Below are 24,504 nucleotides of genomic sequence, written 5' to 3' on the forward strand. Positions count from 1 at the left end.
TTCGTGGAAATTAAAATCATCCACCAATTGAAAAACTGCGATTGGAATTTTACCAATATTTTGAATTATAAAATAAAGAAAGATTTGATTAATTTAATTTACTTTAGTCATGATTAATTATTTATCTTCTTAATTAACTATTATGATAAATAATAATATAATAAAATATAAATAATTATATACAAATAAATTTAACAAAAGCAGTATTCAAAAATTTTCGGGAAAGTTGAGTCACGTGACCCTTCTTTCTAGAAAAATTTTAATAAACAAATATATAAAAAAATTAATTTATTCTCAAATACAAAGAAATGTTTTTCCTTTAATTATCTTTTTTCTTTTTTATCTAATTTTTTTAAATTTATTAAACGCAAATGTTTTTTATACCTAACCTCAAAGTTTTCCCATCAGCTGTCACAATAATTGGTCATTTCCATTGAGACACAAAAGTTAATGAACGCAGAATTGAAAGGGATTGTAAAATAGGAGAAAAAAAACAATAAAAATACTGTCAAATACAGTGAAACCTTGAATACATATATATATGTCAGATGATGGAATTTGAATAACCTCAAGAAGTGACGCGCATATATAAGTGATAGTGAAGTCAAAAAAAAAAAAAGAAAAAATCATTTGTCATTTCCAAAAATTTTGGTGAATTTTCACCAAAACAATACAAATCTTCAAGATGAAGAAAAAGGTAGGAATTATTGTCGTTTTTTTATTAAAGAAATAAGTATTTATACAATAATTGAGAGTTTTTTTCTTTTTGTTAATGAATAAATAAACAATGTGTTCGCAATTGTTGGAAACGCCTCCGTTTATGTTTTGATTGTCAATTGTTTCATATTATCAGGTACTTTTAATGGGGAAAAGCGGCTCGGGGAAGACGAGTATGAGGAGTATTATCTTCGCAAATTATATTGCAAGAGATACTCGTCGTCTTGGTGCCACAAGTAAGTTTATTTTTCTATTCTATATATGTATACATGAATCTAATTTTCTTATCAGAAAGAGAGGAATTTTTAAGTTATTTAATTACGCACATCCCACACACAGTCTGTTCCAATAAAAACGATTCTAATTGAGAATTAAATTTTTTTTGTAAAAGTTTGTCGGTTTCTGTCAAAAAAAAAAAATTTTATATTTGATTTTCGTTTTTTGTCATTATTATTTTTTTCGTTAAATAAAAATGAACATTGGAAATTTTATTTAAATTTTTCTGTAGTTATAACATAGATTAGATTCATCTTTTTTTCACCTATTTAAAATTTTGTCATCTATTTTATTTATTTAGTTACCTATTAGATTCATGAGCTCAAAGCTCTTTGGGCACAAAGTACTTAACAATAATAATAAAAGAAAATAGAAAATTTTATCAATTATAATAAAAACTAAATAACAAAAACACTATTATTTTGATAATTTGTTACGTTTTTAAAATTTTTTTTTATTCCATTAATTTGCGGATGCAATATATATTTCAAAAATAATTAAATTTAGAAAATAATAAGATTGATTTAAGCTCAGAATTATGGAAAAATAATTTATTTGTTTAAAAAGGAATTTTTGTTTAACATTCCTGAGCTTCTAATTAATTAATAGAACACAAAATTACAGATTTTTATCTTTTTTATAAATATTTCAATTGACACAAATATTAATTCATCAAAAAAAAAAAAAAAATTTCATTGATTTAGAAATTATTAAAGACAAATTTTAATACAATTTTGTAATTCTAAATTTAAATTCATTCTAATATCTAATTAATCATCAATTCAATTGTATCCAAAATTCATTTTTTCCAAACTTCAATCTTGAAATTTTAATACAATAAAAATTTTAATTTAAATAAATTTTATTCGATTCAAATTTCAATTTAACCTAAATTTTTATTCAAATATCAAGTTATTCACCTTTCTATCAGTTTTAATTTTTATTGATCTAAAATTTATACAATTAAAATTTTAATGTAATCCAAATTTAATTCATCGAAATTTAAAATTAACGAAATTTTAATCTACACTGAAAAATAAAATTTATTTGATGTAAATAATTGGTTACTTAATTTTTATCAAATAAATATTTATTTGAACTAAATAATTTTTATTTAAATCAATTTAATAATATTTGTTTTAAATACAGAAATTATTGATTCAAATACAATTTATTTAATTCAATTAAAAATTATTTTGTTCAATTAAATATTTATTTGATAATAGTCAAGTAACCAATTATTTGAATCAAATAAATTCTTTTTTTTCAGTGTATCTAAATATTAATAGATTTAAATTTTAATTTACCTTGATTTTATTTTATCAAAATTTTAATTGATTTAAGTTTCAAATTATTCAATTTTTAAATTATCGAAATTTTTATTAATTTTTGCCAATTATTTTAAATAATTCAATTTTTGCACCTATTTTAAAAAGAATGACACTGATTGTTTGTTATAGAGTAAATAAATAATAAAATTCTAAATTATATTTTAATAATTTTTGTTTCTTTAATAATAATAATAATAATTTTTTTTTTTATACAATTTACAGTTGATGTTGAGCACAGTCATGTGCGATTTCTCGGGAATTTGGTATTAAATCTTTGGGATTGCGGTGGTCAGGAAGCATTTATGGAGAATTACTTTGCCTCACAGCGAGACAATATTTTTAGGAATGTTGAAGTTTTAATATATGTTTTTGATGTTGAATCACGAGAATTGGACAAAGATATGCATTATTATCAAAGTTGTCTCGAAGCAATTTTACAAAATAGTCCAGAGGCAAAAATATTTTGTTTAGTTCACAAAATGGATTTAATTCAAGACGATCAACGTGATTTAATTTTTCGTGAACGTGAGGAAGATTTAAGGAGACTGAGCTTACCATTAGAATGTACTTGTTTTAGAACTAGCATATGGGATGAGACCCTTTACAGGTAAGAAAAAAAAAATAATAATTAATTTTTCCTTTATTATTATTATTTATTTAGTTATTTTAATATTTATTTACTTATTTATTCAGTATTTTTCACAATATATATATATGTACCTAGAATTTTATTTTTACTTTTTTAAAAGTCTACAAAGTTCAAAGTGAATGATTTTTTCGAATATTTTCTACTTTGTTTTTTAAATACTTTTGTACTTCAAAAAATGCGACTAATCAACTTTTTTAATTCGAGTAGCATTTAAAATTGAAATAAATAATTTATTTTTGATTAAGATTTTAAAAAAAGAAAATTATGAATTATTAATCAAATTATTTGATTTGGCGTGAAAATTGAGGATAATTTCAATTATTTAATTGAATAATAGTAGATTTTTACAAATTTCTTTTTCTGTGTATTATTTTTAGGAATATTAATTTTTTAATTTCTAATTTTTAGGGCATGGTCTTCCATTGTTTACATGTTGATACCAAATGTAAAAGAACTGGAACAAAGTCTTAATCAATTTGCAAATATTATCGATGCGGATGAAGTTTTACTTTTTGAACGAGCCACTTTTTTGGTAATAAGTCATTGTCAGCGAAGATTTCATCGAGACGTGCATCGATTTGAAAAAGTTTCTAATATAATAAAGCAATTTAAATTAAGTTGCAGGTATTTATTAAATGAATTATTATTAATTAAATATTTATCATATTTATAATATTATTTTTATATTTACCATTTAAAAAGAAAAATAAGTTGAATTTTAACTGGAAAAATGCAATTTACAGCAAATTGGCCGCACAGTTTCAAAGCATGGAAGTAAGAAACACAAATTTTGCAGCTTTCATTGACGTTTTTACATCGAATACTTACGTTATGGTCGTAATGTCCGATCCAGCGATTCGTACGTATAACTAATTTTTTTTTTTTTTTATTCATAATTTAATTTGACTTTACCTTTAATTTAAAAATAGCTTTAAAAACAATTTATTATTTATTTATAATTAATTATAATTTATTGTAAAATTATTTGTAATATAAATTTACAATAAATTAACTTATTTACAAAATACAAAAAAAAGTTTGAAGCAAAGTTTTTAAATTAAAATGATATTTAAAATTTTTTTTTTAATTATAAGAATTTTTATTTTAATGATATTAAATATTATTTGTGAATTATTGCAGCATCTGCAGCGACACTGATAAATATAAGGAATGCAAGGAAGCATTTTGAGAAGTTGGAACGTGCGAGTCAAAGTTCAGTCTTAAGTAGATAGAAGTCACTTCGACCCAGGCGCGTTGTCACCCGGGTCCCGACAATAAATCGACATTAAATCACAAGAACAAAGGACTGAGAATTTCTATTGTAACCGCAAATTGATCCACAATCTCACTTTCTTTCTTTTCTTTTCATTCTCCGCGCTTGGAAAAAGAAAATTTAAAAAAAAATTGCGAAAAGAACCCAGAACATGTGGAATTTGCGTCGTGAATTATTTAACATTCAGTGCAAAGCAGCGTATATATCATTAAAAAAAAAAAAAAAAAAATAGAAAAAAGCAATTAATAAAATAAGATGACTAAAAAAAATTGCGATGTTCCACTAGCTTTAGATTTTAAGGTTTTGAGCATTCGTGACAAGAGATTTTCCTTTTGGAAATGTTACTAGAAATTAATCTTGTTTCTAAAACAGATGAAATTTTTTAATAGCAAAAACATTTTCCAGAGTAAATAAATTTACAATAATATAATTACTAGTTTAAAAATAAAAAACAATAATTTCTTGTTAATTGATTTAAAAATAAATTAACAATAATTTCTTGTTGATATATAGTTAAAAAAAATTATACATTAATTTATTATAAATGAAGTTACACTAATTTGAGTTACGATAATTAGTAATATCAGATTAAAAAAAAAATAACAACTTTCCAGTAAATTGACTATAAATAGAAGACTTTTTTCAATTTTAAAGGTTCTAGTCTTTGGCTACTGCCTTTTCATGTGCGAATTCATTTTTATGAATGATTGTTTTATACACATTTAAATAAATAGACTTTCCATAAATGTATGTAGAGAAAAAAAATTGATTTATTTTCTTTTTTGTCACTTTTAGTTTTATTTTATTTTATTTTTTTTTGTAGATGAATATATTTAAAATTAGTAAAAAAAAATTGTATCATTTGTATAATGTATTTTCTCGAAACTGAACTTTTAGCGTGTCATTCTTTCTTGTAATCTCTTTAAGTATCAATAAAATAATTCCATTTTTGCTCATAATAAATTAATTAAACGAAAGAATTATGCGCTAAAAATTTAATTATAAATAACTTATAAAGTTAAGATTGATGGTTTATAAGAATTTTTGGATACTTTTTGTCACACGTGATCGTTGCGAGATAGAAGTGTATTTTTTAAATGTACTAATAAATTGATTCCCTGAGATTAAATTTTGTTTATTTAAAAATTAATTGCATCAGCACAAATTTTGTTGAATTTTAATTAATTTTTAAATTTTAATTGTTTTAATTTAAATATTAATTGCTTAAGAATATTTTTCTATATTTTATTTAAATTAAATTTTTTTTCTATATTTACCATTAATTCTCGATCTTATTTTTATAATTTTCCACTATAGAATGTTTATTTGTACATTTTCATTTTTTTTTCTATAAATAAAAATTTGATTTCTGTTTACAATTTTTTTTGTGGTTTGAGATTTAAATTTTAGCGCCAAAATGTATATTGGCAGCACTGCTATTATAGATTAATGAATAACTAATAAGCTTCTACTTATTGTCTAATGTTTAAAAAGAAAAAGATTTATAAATATAAAATTTTTTAATTAATTAATTTTAATTATTTATTTAAATATTTTGAATTTTTTCGATTTAAAAATTTTACTATAAAAATGGCGGTTTCCGGACTCTAAAAACTTCAAGTTTGTCAATTCAGTATTTCCGCTATTTTCCACTAGCGTAGTTTTGGATTCCCATCCAACTTGTATTTCTTTTTCATATTGTTGATTTTAATAATCAGGACGTTATAAATGTTATTTTAATTGTGAAAATTTCACAGAGAAACCAGAAACAATGAGTTTCTCAAGTGACGAAGTGAATTTTTTGGTGTATCGCTATCTACAAGAATCTGGTATGATTTTCCAAATCTAAAATAACCTCAAAGCTTCATTTGAGCTCTAAATCTATATATGTTTCTCTCAAGTTTTCTATTACATTTTATTCTATTTTCGATTTGTTGTGTAGATTTATTTATTTTTTGTTTTTAATTTACAATTTTTATACTTTTAACAACAACAAAATAACAATTTTTTTTTATGTAAATAAATCTTTGAAAATTTGGACATGTCAAATTGGACGCTTTTAGAGGATTTGGATAACGTTATTTTATACGATGCTTTTTGTTATTTTCGTTTCTTTTTCGTTCAATTTTGATGTTTACTTAATAATAGTTATTGGATTTTTAGTTTTTTTAATTTTCCTTTTTCATGTTTATTATTATTATTATTATTATTATTTATATTTGTGCAAAAAAAAAGTTGAACAATGTTTGATTAAAAATTAGACGCTTCTTTACGACAAAAACAGTAGAAAACAATTGTTAAGTATAAGTACTTTAATAAAATTAAAGTTTTATTCAATTTAAAGTTCAATTGTCGAAGTTTTATTTAAAGAAAAAAATTGTATTCTACTTTGACTGATAAATTATGATTATTTGTGCGATATTATGGATTCACATATAACCTCAATTAATTGGTTTTCGAAAACATTTATATTTTATGCGTTTATAATTTTAAAAACTTTTGATTAATTTTAATAAATTTACTAATTAGGCATTCTATTTCAAAACGATTTATAAATAATTAACAATGTGAGACAATTTTTAAAGTAAATATTTCTTTTATTTAATAAATCCAAATTAGTTATGTTTATTAGCATAAGTTTTGGAGGAAAAATTTCTTAACTTTATCAAATTCTTTACTACACTGTAAAAAAAAATTTGTGTCGATTTACACGCCGAATGTAAAATAACTTATTCAACAATGTTAATTTATTATGCTTTGTAAATTTATAACGTTAAACATTTTAATTTTACATTGCTGAACGTTGTGAATTCACACGGTTGTGTAATTTTACAATGTTGGACATTGGAAAGTATGGCCACATATGTATGGCCATACTTTCCAATGTCCAACATTGTAAAATTACACAACCGTGTGAATTCACAACGTTCAGCAATGTAAAATTAAAATGTTTAACGTTATAAATTTACAAAGCATAATAAATTAACATTGTTGAATAAGTTATTTTACATTCGGCGTGTAAATCGACACAAAATTTTTTTTACAGTGTATTGTCAAATTTTATAAAAACAAATGCCGCTTTGTTCAATAATAAATCTCAATTCATAAATGTTTTATTTTTTAAAAAATACCTGTGAATTTTAATAATTTTTTAAAAATTCTTTTCACCATTATAAAATTTATAAATTTTTCACACAAAACTGCTAATTAATTTTAATTTTAACAAATAAAATATTTTTTTTATTAATATTTAGAAATTGTTAATGAAAATTTTTCAGAGATTTTAAGAAAATTATTATTATTATTATTATATGAAATATTTGGTATAATGTGTCATTGTTTCGCTAAGTCATTTTCTTTTTTGATATATTTTATAATATAAATAAATTTGTACGAAAGGTCATTGTTCGTCTATGTAAATAAATAAATAATTAAAATATTTAATTGAGGTGCAATTTTTCAAAACCTAATGAATTTATTTTTGAAAATTTTTTACAAACATAATTTCTATGCATAATGCAACATACATATTATTAATAAAAATTAAAAAAAAAAAAAGGTTCAAAAATGAATTTATCAGGTTTTGTTAATTTGCTCCTCAATTACTAAGTGCTCGTACACTGTTGAAATAAATAAATAATTATATACTTAACTATTGGAGGAATTTTAAATATGACCTTTTTTGATATGATTTCAGGATTCCAACATTCAGCATGGGTATTTGGTATCGAGTCTCACATATCACAAAGCAATATAAATGGAGCTCTTGTGCCACCAGCTGCATTGTTATCCATTATTCAAAAAGGATTACAATACACCGAGGCTGAAATATCAATCACTGAAGATGGCACAGTTCAAAGAATGGTCGAATCTTTATCACTCATTGATGCAGTTATGCCCGATGTTGTTGCCTCTCGGCAAAATCAACAAAATCAACAAAAGCAACAAGTAAAAACGGAAGTTCAAGACACAAATGGAGAGGAAGGTATAGTAAACAAATTATAATTTAAAAAAAAATAAATAAATTTCAGTAGAAAATTAAAAATTTTTTAAATTAATCAAAAAAAAATAATAAATTTAAAAAAAACTAATAAATTAAAAGAATTTAATAAATTAGAAAAGTTAATAAATTAAAAAAAATTATTAAATGTAACGTAATGTTACATTTTTAATTTATTCCTGGAACACCCTGGTTTTTGAAATGTCAATTTTCTCGAACCTCCTAATCCAACCAGGAAAATTAACAGGCGACTATTGTCTCTAGATGTTTTTCGTTTTTAAAACTCGTGCTCTTTTGTTGCCTTTAAAAAAATTTCCAAATGAACTTTTCTCAGATGAGAAATTTACATTTTTTTGAAATTTAAAAAGAAAACAAGAGTGAGTTTTGAATTGTTTTTCTTTTGGAAATACGTCTATTGAACTGAAGCAAACAAATTTTTTTTTGTATTAAACTTACTTTTTCTTTTACAATTACATTTCTGATGGATAATATTTTTAGAAAATTAAAACAGGTACAATGAATTATATTTTATTTAAAATCGTTGTGGTCTATTTTTAGAAAAATTTTATAATCCGTAATAATAATAATAATTTTTTATATCGATACAATTAAGTTTTGACAATTATTTAAGAAAATTTTTTTATATTTACCTTTGAATTTTTAAATTTTAAAGATGAGTTGCACGGAAAAAAAATTAATTAGATAGGTGTAAAAATTTAATAAAAAACACAGAAAATAAAAAGAGACCAAAATATTAGGTAAAAATTAATGTAAATACTTAAATTTTAAATTAAATTTTCCTTTTCCTGATGACAAATTTGGGCGTTGGGGAACGAGTTACGTTTTATGTTCATTTAATTTTTAAAATCTGGTTCAAATAACAAATTTAAAGGATAAAATTCAATTAGTTTTGTAAAACTAAATTTTGCTATATGACTATTAATTTAAAATTTTGTTTAATACAATTAACTTCAATTTTACAAAATAGCTTACACTTTAATCTTTAAATTCGTTTTTTGAACTAAATTTTTAAAATTCATTAAACACAAAAAGTTTAACATAACATATATGCAAATTAATTTTTACCTTTTTTCCATGCAACTCATATTTAAAATTCAAATTTCAAAATAAATACAAGACATTCTCTGAGAAAAAATTGTTCAAATGAACGATATAATTTTTTTGATATTATATAAATTTGAAAAAAATTGAAGTACAATTTTATAGAATTTTTTTCAAAATTAAACCTTTTTTTCATTTTCAACCACTTTTATTCCTTGAATTTTTCTTTTTTATTATTATTGTTGGGAAATAATATACCTGAACCTATTATAAATTTAACATTAAGTTTATGGGTTTTAATTTGTCAATAGTTTTTTTAAACAATTTTTTAAGTAGTTTTCAATGCCCAAAAAGTTTAAAAAAAATTATTAAGTCCATTGTTTTTTAATTAATTAAATTTAAAAAAAATGAATGTGTAAAAGGTGTTAAAAATGAAAAATAAGTTAATTTTGGAAAAAATGGACTGAAAATTAATTTCAAAAATTCCAATTTAAAAGCTTCTAAAATTTAACTTTTTCTAAAATTTTCAATTTAATATTTTTTGAAATTTAATAATTTCAATTAAAACTCTCCTGAAATTCAATTATTTTTAATGATTTTAATAATATTCTTCGAAAATTGAACTATCTGGAAACATTTTTTATTTAAAAAGTTTTAAAATTATTGTATTTTTGTCTGAAATTTATAATAAATTTTTTAGTGAAATCATAAAAAATTTTAAATTAAAAATTACTTAAAGTTTAATTAATTTTAAAAATCTAAATTATAAATCTTTGAAAACTCAATTACTTTTAAAAAATGTTATTTAAAATTATTTAATAAATTATTTTTTAGTTCTGTAAAACTCAATTATTCTCTGAAAATTAACAAAATCTTTTGAAATTCAATTATTTTTTAAAAATTTCAACTGTAACTCTTCCAAAATTATTAATAATTAAAAAAAAATTTTATTTAAAAATCTATAAAACTTGATTAAGTATTGCCTGAAATTTTTTTGACCATTAAAACTAAAAACTATGACAAAATTTTTAATTCTAATAAATCACTTAAATCAGACTTGAAAATATTATAAAAATGGAAATTTCAGAATTTTTTTTTAGAAATTTGTCCTACTTAAATAAAATTTTGAAAATTTGTCTTACAATTTGTTCGATTCTGAAATATTCGAAATAAATTTTCTTTGATAATATTTTTATAGAATTATTCTCATTACAGAATTAATAAAATGAATTTAATATCTAATAACATTAGTTGTTTAAAGTAAAATATTCATTAACCAATTAAATTTTTTTAAAATAAAAAAAATCGACTTTCTTTGTACCTTAAAGTCGATCTGAGGCCTAAAAATGTTCAATAATTATTTAAAAACTAGACTTTTTAAAAATTTGACCACAACAGCTCTCCGACGAAAGTCAAATTATATTTTTTTATTTCATAATTATAATTTTATAGTATATATGTATTAATCATATTAATTAATAATATTAATTTAATATTTGTATTAAACTCTCTGTATAAAAGAAAAAAAAATGTTTATCGACAGTTGTTACCTCGAACGAAGGTGTTGGCGCGAACGATCGTGCCGCTGACAGATCAGAAATGGAAGTGGACGATCATCAACAGGGTGCAAGTGCAGCAGCATCGGTGAATGCAGTGGAAATTCCACCAAGTAAAGCAATGAAATTACGAGGTCATGAATCCGAGGTGTTTATATGCGCTTGGAATCCAACAATGGATTTATTGGCATCGGGCTCGGGTGATAGTACGGCACGAATTTGGGACATGTCGGATAATACGACTTCACCTAATCAACTTGTTCTTCGTCATTGTATACAAAAGGGTGGCGCTGAAGTTCCAAGCAATAAGGATGTCACGAGTTTGGATTGGAATGTAAGAGATAAATTTATTTTCATAAAAAAGAAAGAAAAAAAAAGAAATAGAATTTTTTCTTTTTAATAATTGTTCTTTTTTCTAGTGCGATGGTACCCTTTTGGCAACGGGTAGTTATGATGGTTATGCACGTATTTGGACAACAGATGGTAGATTAGCTTCAACTTTGGGTCAACATAAAGGACCAATTTTTGCATTAAAATGGAATAAAAAGGGAAATTATATTTTAAGTGCTGGCGTTGATAAAACGACAATTATTTGGGACGCTGCTAGTGGACAGTGTACACAACAATTCAGTTTTCATTGTGCTCCTGCACTTGATGTCGATTGGCAAACGAATACATCGTTTGCAAGTTGCTCGACCGATCAGTGTATTCACGTATGCAAGTTGAATGTCGATAAACCAATCAAGAGTTTTCAGGGCCACACTGTAAGTTTTTTTTAATTATTTACATATTTGTCGCCACAATTTAAGGGGGGAAAAAACATCTTTTTTTTTGTCAGGGAAATCCGGAAAATTGAACAAAAATGAAAAATATACGATGCTGAAGTTTACGTTTATAATCAGCAATTTTTAGAGAAAAATTTTTTTCAATGAAAATTTTATAAATTTTCGTCTCAATTATATTTTTTTGCAATTTTTATTGATCAACAAAGAGGCGCATGAATGTCCCTTAAAAATTATTAATAAAAATTGTTATTTTATATAATTTTATTAGAAATAATTTTTTTAGACAATTTTTCATTTTTATAATTAGCATTTGATAGATTTTCTTTTTATACGAATTTTTACATAAAATTTTTAGCTACCGAATTTGCCCGAATTCTATCAATTAAAAATTCGAATATAATTTTGAATTTCGATGAATTGAAATTTCTGTGATTTAAAAATTAAATTTGGCTTAAATTAAAATTCCTTTTTCTTATCAAAAGTCATGTATAAAAAGAAAATCTGTCAAATTTTAATTTGAAAATTCGTCTAGAAAATAATTATATTTCTAATAAAAAAAACTTTGAAATAAAAATTCTAATTAATGATTCTGATAGGATAATCATGCGCCCCTCAACAAATTCTAAAAAAACTTAGTTTTAGATAAAATTTTTTTTATAATTTTCCATATTAAAAAAAAATTATTTATTAAAGTTCAAACATTTAAAAAGGAAAAAAAATCGCGCTAAATATTCAGGAAATTTTTATTAAAAGAAACTAAATTCAAATTTTATAGGGGGAATTGAAATAATTAAAAAATTAAATTATTAAATATCAAATAATAAAAAATGAAATTAAAAAAAAATGTCGCTAGAATTTTGATATTTTAATTTAAGAATTCAATAGTTTTTTAAAAAAAATGGAATTTGTAATAATTTTTCTTTTCTCCTCTCTCTGCCTCTAGAATGAAGTGAACGCAATCAAATGGGATCCGCAGGGAAATTTATTAGCCAGTTGTTCGGATGATATGAGTTTGAAAGTGTGGTCAATGAAGCAAGACACTTGGGTACATGATTTGCAGGCGCACAGTAAAGAAATTTACACAATTAAATGGTCACCAACTGGTCCAGGAACTCGAAATCCAAATATGAATTTGACATTAGCCAGTGCTTCATTTGATTCAACAGTGAGATTGTGGGACGTTGAAAAAGGCGTGTGCACTCATACACTAACAAAACATACCGAGCCAGTATATAGTGTAGGTTTCAGTCCTGATGGTAAATTTCTTGCCAGTGGAAGCTTTGATAAATGTGTACACATTTGGTCAACGCAGGTATGTTCATTTTTCTTCATTAAATTAACCGACTATTTATTATTATTATTATTGTATTGTTATTACTTTTTTTTATTACAAATTTATTTTTTTCGTTTATTAGAAGAGTAGTAAATAAAAACACTATTTCATTTTTGCAACGTTTGACAATATCATTAGGCCTCTTTATTTAAGATGAAAAATTAACAAACTAAAATCTTACTAATGTAGAATAGAATTTTTAATTACAAATAAAAAAATTTTTTCGAAAAATTTAAAAACAAAATAAAATCTATCTGGTTCATTATTGATTAAAATAATTTTTTACATTTGTAACTCGTCATCGAAATGTTGTAAAAGTTAAATAGTGTTTTCATTTATTACTCTTTTAATAATCGAAAAAAATAAATTTATTCTACAATAACGGAAGAAACAAAATTTTATTACTATTCTTATTGTTATTACTATTCATTATTATTAATATTAGATATTAATAATAATAATATATAATAATATATTTCTTTGTTATTATTTAAAATACTATCAAGTTATAAATTCTTATTTCATATTTTCATTATTATTATTAATATTTATTTTTTATTTAATTTCTTTACATTTTTAATCAAAAAATATCACATGAAAAATATTTTGATGGAAAAAGAATTTTTATTGTTGGAATAAAATATTCCAATACAACTTAATGCACAAAAAAATTGGATAATAATAATAATAATTATTATTATTATTTCTCTATAAAAATTATTACAATTTTTTTTCTGAAAAAATTTTTGCAATATTTTCTAATCAACAAATTAAAAAAAAAAAATTAGTAAGCAAAAAATTTTATTATTTTTTCCGTGAAAAAATATATTTTTTACCTTTAATCGTTGCACGGTGCGGCAGAAGGAGGTTTAAATAAAAATGAATTGGCACTTAAACATTCTTTTTGATTATGGTTCTAAGATGAATAAAAAACTTTTCTCAATAGGTTTTAAAATCAGCTTACGTGCCCAATTTAAAATAAATTGAGTTTTAAATATTTAAAAATAGTGTTTTATGAGGAACCAGAATTTATTTAATGTATACTTATATGCGTATAGATAATAGATGTTTTAGATTTGGGTTCATATAAATTTATTAACAATGAAGTTATTTTCTTGTTTCGTTTTTATATTTATGCATTAAGAGTGTCGAACGGTATCTGAAATTCTTTGTCAAGAAGAGAGCTTTAATTATCGCTCTCAACGTGAAATAGTATTGATTTTAAAATACTTTTTTCTCGAAACACGAACACTTTTAACAAAATCAGCCAAAATCCTCATCTTATAAATTTCCTAAATTCAAAAGACTGTACGAATCCATAGAAAAACATGGTTGCAAAACAAAAAGTAGAAAAGTAATCTTTGTGCGCCCTGCATGCTGCTGCCATCTGACGGCGACAGGAGGTAATGTACCTGTCATTATATTACTTTTCGTTTTGCAATCGTGTTTTTTGTATGGATTCGTATAATCTTTAGGATTTAGGAAATTTATATAAGATAAGGATCTCTAGCTGCTTTTGTAAAAAGTGTTCGTCTTTCGAGAAGAAAGTATTTTAAAATCAATGTTTATCATTTTCACGTTTAGTGCCGTTTTTATAGAGCGATAATTAAAGGTCTCTTCTTGCCAAAAAATTTCAGAGACCATTCGACTCTCTTAAATAAATTTTGTGACTCTTAAAATCGTTCTTTTAACATTATAATTTAATTTTTTAAAATTGGACACAAACACTACAGCAATATAATTATTTATATGTAAAATTGAAAATAAGTAATTATTTTATCATTTATTACAGTATTTATTAGATTAAATAAATTCTGATTCCCCATAAAACACTGTTTTTATATAAAAACTCAATTTTATTTAAATCGGGCACGTAAACTGATTTTAAAAACTATTGAGAAATGTTTGTTATTCATCTAAGAATCATAATCAAAAAGAATTTTTAAGTGCCAATTCATTTTTATTTAAACCACCTTCTGGCGCACCGTGGTTGATCATATAATCGTTGTAAACTTCACAAGCGTGAAAATTGAAAAATAATTTATTTTTAAAAATCAATTTGTTAACATTTTTCTGAGTTTATATTAATTTAAAAGGTACAAAATTATAGATTTTCATTTTTTCCAAAATAATTCAATTGACCTAAATTTATCATCATCAAAAATTTGTCATCAATTTGAAAATTATTTACAGCAAATTTCAATAAATTAAAAATTAAATTAGTTGAAATATTTATTGATTAAAATTGTCATTGATCTAAATTTAAATTCATTCTAAATGTAATTAGCTATCAATTCAATCAAAACCAAAATTCAGTTTAATTAAATTATATTAGATTAAAATTTTAATCGATACAAATTTGAATTTAATATCTAAATTTTAATTTTAATTTCCGAAGTGATACAAATTTCAACCAGTTCTAAATTGATTAAAACAAATTTATTAATTAAAATGTATATTTTAATAGTTGAATTTTATTGTTAATGTATGTTATAATTAAAGTTGAAAATTGAATTAAAGTTGAATTAAAGTTGAATTTTTTAAATATTTGTCAAATTTGAAAAAAATGATATATTTTTTAAAAATGTACCTTTAATTATAAAATTTGATAACAATACAAATAAAATATTTTAATTATTTAAAAAAGTATTGTTTAAATTAAAAAAAATATTTTGATTAAAAAAGATTTTTTTTAAGTTGGAATAAAATATTTCATAATTATTATTACATTTTACTGCAGTAAGTTTTAAATTTAAAAAATTTCTTAATTGCTAGGTATAATAGGCTTTGTTCGTATATTTTTCAATAAATAAATAAATAATTTTTTTCTCTTTTATTGAAGAATAGAAAAAATGTACAAATGAGGGAAATTTCTTATATTAATTTTGATATTATCTATATTAATTATATATTATTAATATTAAAATGAATTGTCGATGAAAAATAATTTTCTAATTAAAGGAAACTTTTCCTCGTTAGAAATAGATTTAAATAATATTATAGTTATTTAATGAATAAAATTATTGTCTAATTGATCAAATATTGAATGCAAATAATAAGGAGTTAATTTAAATTAATTAATAATAGTAAAACAATAATATAGTAATTATAATAATATTATTATTATTATATTATTATTATATTATTGTAATGAGAAGAATTGAATTTATCATAATTTATGATTTGTAGAGCGGACAACTCGTACACAGTTATAAGGGAACTGGTGGCATTTTTGAAGTATGTTGGAATAGTCGTGGTGACAAAGTTGGAGCTTCTGCAAGTGATGGCAGTGTATTTGTGCTTGATCTTCGTAAACTGTGATTGCAATCGACCGGTTAATTTTGCTGAACATGTTATTAATTTTTTTTTTTTTTTTAATTTCAGTTCGTGAGATACAATTAATATACAATGAAATTCTATATTATTTCAAGATTTAATGCTCCAGTTGTACATATTGTACGATTTCTTTCTTGAAGAAAAAAACACTATTTTTTATTGAGTACATCCTATCAAAAGTGGTTTACTTTGACTGACGTGTTTACTTTCATTTTTGTTTCTGTTTTATTTTTATTTTTTGTCTTTATTTTTTTGATGTGGTCAAATTATATATTATAAATTGCCAAAGGCAAATTTGACTCACAATTGCCTAAAAAAATTTGTAAAACAATTTGTATTAATATTTAAAAAAAAAAATTAAAAAAAAAGAAATGGACTAATTATAGATGAAAAAAAGGGGTAAAAAAAATAATTTATAACAAACTTTGTTTGATGGGGGACAAAAAAAAAAAGAAAATTAGGAGAAATTTTTTTCTCATATAATTTGTGTTTGAATGCTACAGTAAAAATATAAGAAGAACCTTGTGAAAATTATTAGAAATAATAATGTCTGAGATTTTCAAACTGTGGTAATTTTTTACATTTATTATCGGATATTTGTTTTATATTTTATAAAAAATAGATATGTAATTCATTGTAATTTTTAATAATTGAGTATTAAGGTATATTAGATTAATAAAAATTTTTTAATGAAAGATGAATAGGATTTTTACCTAAAATTTAATTTTTAAATTAATTTTTATTATTATATATAATATTTTTTTTTTGAATGTATTTTGGATTCATTTTGTACTAAATTAGATTATTTAATTTTATTTTTAAAGAATAAATTAATTTATTTTTCTTATTTACTTCGAGATATATAGATATATGATTTTGTAGAATTCTATTGTGATTGTGCAAGTTTAATGACGAATTTTGAAATCTATTTCGATCACATATTCGCGGCTGAATAATGATTATAACACTAATGGAATGACTAATGAGAGTGATCAAATTATCTCAATCGATTTGGTGCTACGTTCACTGACTTTAGAGCTTCATAATTGTAAATTTATCAATTTCATTAAAAAAAAAAAAAAAAATTAAAAATTACATTTTTTTCGAAATAATTTTTCACTTTAACTGTCTAAAAGAAAAATATATAAATAATAAAAGATATTTTTGCTTATAAAATATAAATCAATTTGGAAAATTCTGAAAATTCGTAAATTATTTAAAATTAAATATTTTTAATATTAGATTTTTATTTTTCAACATTGATAATATATAAATAATTAAAATTTTTGAATTTGTTTAAAAGATTTAGATTTTTTCACATAAAATATAATTTATTATTATATTATTTATTTATAATTTTTTAATTTATTAATTTTAATTAATTTATAATAAAATAATAATTAGTTTTCTACTAATTTTGTTAGTTAAAAAGAAAATATCGGAATATATAATTTTTTTGTCCTACGGAAAATAAAGGGACAATAAAACAATCCGATTAAATGTTTTATTGAGAATTTATTTGTTTTTCATATTTTTAATGTACGAATTAGTGTTGTAAGTTTATTTTTTTGAGTTCAAAATATTCGCCCGTGGATTTTTTATTGGCTGAAGAAGTGAACGGTGTGAAGTTTGAGTAATCGAAATTTTTGATCAATCAACTATCGATATAAAGCTCTTCATATTTTTTCTTTGCTTGTTGCATTCCTTTTGACAGTTTTAATTGTAATAAAATATTAAATAAGTGATTAAGTGTATTTGTGTCTCAATCAGTGTTCTAATTAACTTCAGTTTTTTATTGTTAATTGTAGTTTTATAAATAAAAATATTGACTAAATTGAACATTATTTCAGGTAAGTAATATTTATGAATGAAATAAATTCTAACCTAAAATTTTCATGTTTTCATGTACAAATTTATTATTAACGATGTTAACGATATATAATCACAATATTTTTTATTTCTAATATTCATACAATTAATATCACAATAAGTTGTCTAAGTTAAAAAATAATAATTATTATTATTAAACACTGAAAACTATATAAGAAAATCGTTTGATCAATTTGGTACATATTTTTTATTTTACTGAAGAAATCGTATAAAATAATAACCCTAAAATATATTTTTTCATAAAACTGTCTTTTTAATGTTAATTTATCTAAAAATAAATAATTTGTTCCCATTTTTATTTTTTTATGAATTTAAAAATTCCCACCAAAACTTTCTGTTTGATTCATTGGCTGAGGTGAAAATAATACTTCTGCGCAACGCGAGAACCTATCCCTTCTGACGGTTACCGCCAGTCCGCCATTTGCCGTCATTTCACGGAACATGTTAGCAATAATTTTCACTGCCCAATTTTGATTATATAATTCATTAAAAAAAAGTTTACTTTTATATTAATTTGTGTTTTAAATAAGTTCACATTTCGCTGCTAATTATAATTGTATGAATAATTTTCGATCTATTAAGGATATTCCAAGGTATGTGAATAACAAGTCGCTTAATTCTAACCCCAAAAATTGTTGCATTTTTTTGTTAATTTTATTGTTTCATATATATATGTTCATATTATATGTATATTATATTATTATTATTTGTGATATGCCGAATTATATATTTTTTGAGTAAATTAACATTAAACTGAAAGTGAAATTGGTAATATAAATAGAGCAAAAAAATATTGTCTATATTATATGAATAATCGAAATTTATTCGTAAAAATTTTCACTTCACCAAGTTTATGGGTTTAAACAGAAAATTTAACTTATTGGAAATACATTTTTTAATTAAAAAATCTTAAAAAATAGAATTAAATTAAAAAATATTTATTTAAATAACTTATTGTAATTTCTTTTTACATGCAAATCTAATGTTTCTTTGTTTTTCTAATTGGAGTATTTTTTTATTTTATTTTTTTTTAATTCAAAATTTTACAATATAATTATAATCTCAACATACTATACATATGAAAAATTTCAAAGTTGAAAAAAAATTTTTCCTTTGATTGAGCTAAAATTTGGCTAATTTGTATTAAACGGTAATTTTTTCTAAAAAAAAATTTTCCGTTTGTACAAATATTTTCTGTCAAGGACAAGGTGAAATTTTTGGGCTATCGTTTATATAATGTTTTTTTCTTTAATAATAAAATAAAAAAAAATTTTCAATTTTAATTTCAATATAGTTTTTTTGACGCTATTTCGATTAGTAAAATAAATGTTTGAAAATAAAAATTTCTACCAAAAAATAATAAAAATGAAAAATAAATTTGACTTTTTTATCTGAAGAACACGATTCTTTTTTTTTGTTTATTGAAAGCTAAGGTGTTTTCCTAATAGATGAAAATTTGGGCCCAGAATGTTTAATCTTTGAAAACTAACATTTTTTCATCTTCACTGAAACAAAAAAAATTTATTTGATTAAATAATCGGCTAGTTGACTATTATCAAATAAATATTTATTTGTATCAAATAATTATTATTTGAATCAATTAAGGACGTTTATCCACGGAAATGTAGACTTCCAGAAAAAAATGATTAATTAACATTTAAATAATTAAAATAATATTATTAATTATACTTTCTAAAAGAAAAAATATCAATTTTCAAGAAAAAAATTTAAAACTTAAAAAGTTTATTCGTTTATACAATTTGTATAGGATAAAAATTTTCTCTCACATTGCTTCTACAGAATTTTTTAAAAATGATTAAATTTCAATGTAATATGGTTTATTTTCTTCAGAAAATGATTCTCTACAACTTCACCGTAGGGATTTTCAAACAAGCAAGCCATTTGGAAAATATGGCTATTTGTTTAAAATATAAATTTAGATTTTTTTAAACAAATAGCCATATTTTCCAAACGGCTTGCTTATTTAAAAATCCCTACGGTGAAGTTGAAGAGAATCATTTTCTGAAGAAAATAAACCATATTACATTGAAATTTAATCATTTTTAAAAAATTCTGTAAAAGCAATGTGACAGAAAATTTTTATCCTATGCAAATTGTATAAACAAATAAATTTTTTAAGTTTTAAATTTTTTTCTTGAAAATTGATATTTTTTCTTTCAGAAAGTACAATTAATAATATTATTTTAATTATTTAAATGTTAATTAATTATTTTTTTCTGGAGGTCTGCATTTCCTTGGAAAATCGTCCTTAAATGCTATTTATATCAAATACAGAAATTATTGGTTCAAATACAGTTTATTTAATTCAAAATAAAAATTATTTGTTTCAAGTAAATATTTATTTGATAATAATTAACCGATTATTTAAATCAAATAAATTGTTTTTTTCAGTGTATATGTTCAAATGTTTTTATTTCAATTTTTTTTTGGTAAAAAAAAATGCATTTTATTGCGTTAATTTTTTTCAGTAAAATATTTAGTTTTTTAATATAAATAAAAATTATTTTATACAATTTTATTTTATGAGACAAAAGTTTTGAACGTTCAAATGAACGAAATTTTTTTTGCAACTTCTTTAAGTACTAATTTTATTACAAAATATTTGTTTTAATTATCTAAAAAGAAGTTATTAATTTAATAATTGTTTAATTTATTGTTTTATTTTATATTGTCATCATAATTTTTAATAATTTATAGATCGAAAAAAATATTTCGTTCATTTGAACGTTCAGAACTTTTGGCTCATTTTATTTTATCGGTTCAATTAAAGTAAATTATTCTTTAATACGAATAATTTATTATTTAATGCTAATACCCACATTTAACTTATACAAATTTTTATGGCCTAGAATCTTAAATTATCGAATTTTTATTTAGCAAAATTGTATAAAGTGGATTTTATATTATGCAAAATTTTCATATCGAAGAATTTACATTTAACTAAAATTCGATTTAAGAGAATTTCTATTTAGCAGAACTCTTATAAAGAATTTTTTAAATATTTTTTTAAAAATTTTAAATTAATATAATTTCAATTTAACAAAATTTATGTCTATAAAAATTGACAAAAAAAATTAACTAAGTAGAATTTTTTTTAAATGAGAATTCTGTTAAATAAGAATTAGTTCGAATTAAAATTTTCTTTAATAAAAACTTTTTTAATTAAGAATTTTGTTAAATAGAAATTCTGTTAAATTGTGGATTTATTCAATTACAATTCTGTTAAGTAAATATTTTGATAAATCGAAATTTACTAAAATAACTATTCTGTTAAAAAAAAATTTTTCTTTATACAATTTTTCATGACATAAATTGCATTAAATTGAAATTGTATTAATTTGAAATTCGATGTACTAGAAAATCTGCTTTATATAATTTTACTAAGTAAAAATTTGATAATTTAAGATTTGACACTGTAAAAATTGTTTTAAATTAAATACAGTAAAACCCCGTTTATCCGAGCTCGCTTTATCCGAGGTGGTGTCCCAGTAGGAAATTCTGTATTATCTGAGTCTAGTCTACTTCATTCGAATTATTTTTAATTTTAAATGAAACTAAAGTTAGCCGCCTGTTATTCGTTTTTTTTGGAACACCCGGTATAAAACATATGCTAATTTCTTCTCCGTCGTCCGTAACAAAGCCGATTAATTCATTAATAACAATGTAATAAAATTTGATAAATAATTCCCGATTAAAAAATTCAATTTCTGAACAAACAATCGCATGCGCAAAATCAATTTGAAACAAAACATGCGCAGAAGTGTTACTTGCACTTTATACCTGCGCAGTAGAGCTCACAGTGGTATAAACATGCGCAGTAGTGTCCTCAGTGGTTTAAACATGCGCAGAAGTGTTACTCGCACTTCAAACATGCGCAGTAATGTTCAGTGCATTTCAAATATGCGCAGACGTGTTACTCGCACTTCAAACATGCGCAGTAGTGCTCAGCATATTTTAAACATGCGCAGAAGTGTAACTCGCACTTCAAACCTGAGCAGTAGTGCTCAGTATATTTTGAACATGCGCAGAAGTATAGCTTGCACTACATACATGCGCAGTAGTGCTCACAGTGGTATTTTAGTAATATTTGCAATAAATAGAGAAAAATCTGATTTAACGTTGTCAGGATTTTTTTCGTATGCTTGATTACGAGTAGTTTTTTAGTTTTTGATAGGAGGAAGTTCTTCCGTAAGGATTTAAGTGGGAGCAAAGCTTGTGATGCTAATTAAAAAAAATTCTATTAGTAAAATTTGCAATTAATGCAGAAAAATCAGATTTAAAGGTCTCAGGAATTTTTTTCCTATGCTTGATAAGGTGAAGTTTTGTAGTTTTTGATGGGAGGAAGTTCTTCCGTAAGGATTTAAGAAGGAGCATAGCTTGTGATGCTAATTATAAAAAATTCTCTTAGTAAAATTTACAATTAATACAGAAAAATCTGAATTAAAGTTCTCAGGAATTTTTTTCGTAAGCTTGATCACGAGTAGTTTTGTAGTTTTTAAAGGTAGGATGTTCTTCAGCAATGATTTAAGAGAGAGCAAAGCTTGTGATGCTAATTTAAAAAAATCTCTTAGTAAAATTTGCAATAAATACAGAAAAATCTCATTTAAAGTTCTCAGGAATTTTTTTCCTATGCTTGATCAGGTGCAGTTTTGTTGTTTTTGATGGGAGGATGTTCTTCAGCAATGATTTAAGAGGGAGCAAAAATTGTGAAGCTAATTAAAAAAAATTCTCTTAGTAAAATTTGCAATTAATAGAGAAAAATCTGATTTAAAATTCTCAGGAATTTTTTTCATATGCTTGATAAGGTGTAGTTTTGTAGTTTTTGATGGGAGGAAGTTCTTTCGTAATGATTTAAGAAGGAGCATAGCTTGTGATGCTAATTATAAAAAATTCTCTTAGTAAAATTTACAATTAATACAGAAAAATCTGATTTAAAGTTCTCAGGAATTTTTTTCATATGCTTGATAAGGTGTAGTTTTGTAGTTTTTGATGGGAGGAAGTTCTTCCATAAGGATTTAAGAAGGAGCATAGCTTGTGATGCTGATTATAAAAAAATTTTCTTAGTAAAATTTGCAATTGATACAGAAAAATCTGATTTAAGATTGTCAGGAATTTTTTTCGTAAGCTTGATCACGAGTAGTTTTGCAGTTTTTAAAGGTAGGATGTTCTTTAGTAATGATTTAAGAGGCAGCATAGCCTGTGATGCTAATTATAAAAAATTCTCTTAGTAAAATTTGCAATTAAAACAGAAAAATCTGATTTAAAGTTCTCAGGAATTTTTTTCGTAAGCTTGATCACGAGTAGTTTTGTAGTTTTTAATGGGAGGAAGTTCTTCCGTAATGATTTAAGAAGGAGCAACTTTTGTGATGCTAATTAAAAAAAATTCTCTTAGTAAAATTTGCAATTAATAGAGAAAAATCTGATTTAAAGTTCTCAGGAATTTTTTTCATATGCTTGATAAGGTGTAGTTTTGTAGTTTTTGATGGGGGGAAGTTCTTCCGTAAGGATTTAAGAAGGAGCATAGCTTGTGATGCTGATTATAAAAAAATTTTCTTAGTAAAATTTGCAATTAATACAGAGAAATCTGATTTAAAGTTCTCAGGAATTTTTTTCCTATGCTTGATCAGGTGCAGTTTTGTAGTTTTTAAAGGTAGGATGTTCTTCAGTAATGATTTAAGAGGGAGCAAAGCTTGTGATGCTAATTTAAAAAAATCTCTTAGTAAAATTTGCAATTAATACAGAAAAATCTGATTTAAAGTTCTCAGGAATTTTTTTCCTATGCTTGATCAGGTGTAGTTTTGTAGTTTTTGATGGGAGGATGTTCTTCAGTAATGATTTAAGAGGGAGCATAGCTTGTGATCCTAATTTCAAAAAATCTCTTAGTAAAATTTGCAAATAATAGAGAAAAATCTGATTTAAAGTTCTAATGAATTTTTTTCTTATGCTTGATCAAATGTTTTCATTTAATTTTCGAGAGGGGGCAAAGCTGCTGACGCTAATTAAATAATTTTTTTGGCAAAATTTGCAATAAATATATAAAAATTTGAGTTAAAGTAATGTGGATTATTTGTTTATGACAGTTTGAGAGTAGTTTCGTAGTTTCGAAAGGTATGAAATTATTTAGTAGAGTTTTTAGAGAAAGCACAACTTATGAGGCTATTAAAAAAATTTTTATAACAAACTTTGAAGTTATTATAAAAAAATCTGATTTAAAGAAGTCAGGAATTTTTTATATGCTAGGTCGAGGGTAGTTTTGTTGCTTTTGAAGGTAGGAA

The 24,504-nt window shown here is 22.8% G+C and overlaps 3 protein-coding genes across 11 annotated transcripts in view; all 3 read left to right on the plus strand.

Moving 5' to 3' along the window:
- Positions 1-24,504, plus strand: part of LOC127283992 (putative ankyrin repeat protein RF_0381) — a 316,254-nt gene that overhangs the window by 139,900 nt on the left and 151,850 nt on the right. Inside the window, exon 1 of one of the 9 annotated variants that reach the window (XM_051309230.1) lies at positions 18,022-18,168. The exons of 7 other annotated variants lie outside the window; for them this stretch is intronic. The gene's annotated coding sequence lies outside the window, so the exon portion shown is untranslated. Of the gene's footprint in view, positions 1-18,021; positions 18,169-18,639; positions 18,802-24,504 lie in introns of those variants that run through there. One more of the 9 variants, XM_051309229.1, reaches the window with a different exon arrangement.
- LOC127283996 (ras-related GTP-binding protein A) lies at positions 415-4,484 on the plus strand. Its single transcript, XM_051309241.1, has 6 exons — positions 415-697; positions 854-953; positions 2,547-2,931; positions 3,382-3,597; positions 3,717-3,832; positions 4,114-4,484. Exons 1-6 carry the CDS (start codon positions 686-688, stop codon positions 4,203-4,205), a joined length of 921 nt encoding a protein of 306 aa, XP_051165198.1. The 5' UTR covers positions 415-685; the 3' UTR covers positions 4,206-4,484.
- LOC127283995 (F-box-like/WD repeat-containing protein TBL1XR1-B) lies at positions 5,882-16,511 on the plus strand. Its single transcript, XM_051309239.1, has 6 exons — positions 5,882-6,075; positions 7,944-8,231; positions 10,852-11,198; positions 11,284-11,628; positions 12,593-12,961; positions 16,172-16,511. The coding sequence occupies exons 1-6, from the start codon at positions 6,018-6,020 to the stop codon at positions 16,301-16,303; spliced, it is 1,539 nt and encodes a 512-aa protein (XP_051165196.1). The 5' UTR covers positions 5,882-6,017; the 3' UTR covers positions 16,304-16,511.

This window comes from Leptopilina boulardi, unplaced genomic scaffold (genome assembly GCF_019393585.1).
Source record: "Leptopilina boulardi isolate dan_hultmark-lab unplaced genomic scaffold, ZJU_Lbou_2.1 LbouV2_316, whole genome shotgun sequence".
NCBI classification, from domain to species: Eukaryota; Metazoa; Arthropoda; class Insecta; order Hymenoptera; family Figitidae; genus Leptopilina; species Leptopilina boulardi.

Bases quoted from the DNA above. Each gene is read 5' to 3' on its own strand.
- LOC127283996 (XM_051309241.1), top strand. The intron at 954-2,546 runs GTAAGTTTATTT...TACAATTTACAG, and splicing joins TCGTCGTCTTGGTGCCACAA to TTGATGTTGAGCACAGTCAT. The intron at 2,932-3,381 runs GTAAGAAAAAAA...TCTAATTTTTAG, and splicing joins TGGGATGAGACCCTTTACAG to GGCATGGTCTTCCATTGTTT.
- LOC127283995 (XM_051309239.1), top strand. From the start codon at position 6,018: ATGAGTTTCTCAAGTGACGAAGTGAATTTTTTGGTGTATCGCTATCTA. The intron at 6,076-7,943 runs GTATGATTTTCC...ATATGATTTCAG, and splicing joins TCGCTATCTACAAGAATCTG to GATTCCAACATTCAGCATGG. The intron at 8,232-10,851 runs GTATAGTAAACA...GTTTATCGACAG, and splicing joins AGACACAAATGGAGAGGAAG to TTGTTACCTCGAACGAAGGT.